Raw genomic sequence first — 1,208 nt, 5'->3', positions numbered from 1 at the left:
ATAGGGTCTCCAAGGCTGTCATCTTTGTGGAAGCAGACGGCCAGGTCTTTTCTCCCAAGGCGCCCCTGGTTGGGTTCGAACTGCTGACCTTTAGATTAGGAGCCGAGTGCTTAACCTTTGTGCCCACCAGGGCTTCTTAATTCAGGTATAGAAGACACAATTTCTTTTTTTTTCATGGATGTACCCTTTAATAGCATCTGCTGATGCAGCAGCATGGGACACCTTCAGCTGTGAGCAGTTTGGGGGCTACATGAGGCCGTGAGGGCTCCCGCCAGGCCCTGGAACCTGGGCATCAGCAGTTCTTTGTTGATCGGGGCTTATCATCAACCTGTGGCATGGTCACATCATCCAAGAGGTGGCTGAGCTGCGGGTTGCTGTCCACGGCCCTCTGCACATGTTCTGGGGTAATGCGTATCCTGTGGTCGTGGTGGGCTTCGTCACCTGCCAGCTCCAGGATGTTGGCTGTCAGGTACTCGAGAACACCAGCGAGAAAAACGGGTGTGGATGAACTCAGGCGCTGGACGTAGTGTCTTTCCCGAAGGAGGCGGTCCACCCGGCTCACGGGAAACTGTAGCTCTGCTCTTGTGGATCGAGAGAGAGATGGTCTTCTACGCTTATAGGAACCACGACAGCATCTTCGCCCAGTCATGATGTTTACTGGGTTTGGCTCTGAGCTGCTCAGCTTGATCTTCCCACTGGTCTGGGCCTCTAAAGATATCTGTGTTCATGCCCACGTAATTTATCCCTGTGTGTGGCCCCTGATTGGTCAGGAAGCTGCCTTTGTGACATCTGGACTTTGTGATGTCATTGGTGTCCAATGGCCCTGATCAGGCCTGGACCTAAAAATGTCTGGGTAGGAGCCTGGACACACTAATGACTGGATTCTCTTTTTGAAGGAACTCTTTCTACTTTTCTTTAACACTGTATAAAGAAATGTGGGTTTCAGTGGAAACTTTGCCTTGTCTAGAAGACACCACTCCAGGTTACCTGAGTCTAGCTTTGCATTGTCTCTGAGTTCTTTCACAGCCCCTTATAAGTTGTAGGACACTGATCGGCATGCACAGTAAAAGTTCAATCATTTCTCCTCTCATGCTATAATCAATCAGTTTTGCCTCCATTGATATATTCATTTCAGTAGGTCTACACCTGATCAGTATGTCTGCTGTCTGCATCTAATCTTTGGATTCTTTTTTGGACCGGTTATAACA

At 49.3% G+C, this 1,208-nt stretch overlaps 1 protein-coding gene across 1 annotated transcript; it reads right to left on the bottom strand.

The window, feature by feature from the left end:
- Window positions 1-292: 292 nt before the first annotated feature.
- On the bottom strand, window positions 293-649 carry LOC101353686 (histone H2A-Bbd type 1-like). The gene has a single exon (XM_004385195.1). It carries the CDS (start codon window positions 647-649, stop codon window positions 293-295), a length of 357 nt encoding a protein of 118 aa, XP_004385252.1.
- Window positions 650-1,208: the final 559 nt, after the last annotated feature.

This window comes from Trichechus manatus, unplaced genomic scaffold (assembly GCF_000243295.1).
Source record: "Trichechus manatus latirostris isolate Lorelei unplaced genomic scaffold, TriManLat1.0 scaffold00134, whole genome shotgun sequence".
Lineage (NCBI taxonomy): Eukaryota > Metazoa > Chordata > Mammalia > Sirenia > Trichechidae > Trichechus > Trichechus manatus.
Note: the sequence above shows the minus strand (reverse complement) of the source record. Positions and strands in the feature narration are given on the sequence as shown.

Bases quoted from the DNA above. Each gene is read 5' to 3' on its own strand.
- LOC101353686 (XM_004385195.1), bottom strand. From the start codon at position 649: ATGACTGGGCGAAGATGCTGTCGTGGTTCCTATAAGCGTAGAAGACCA.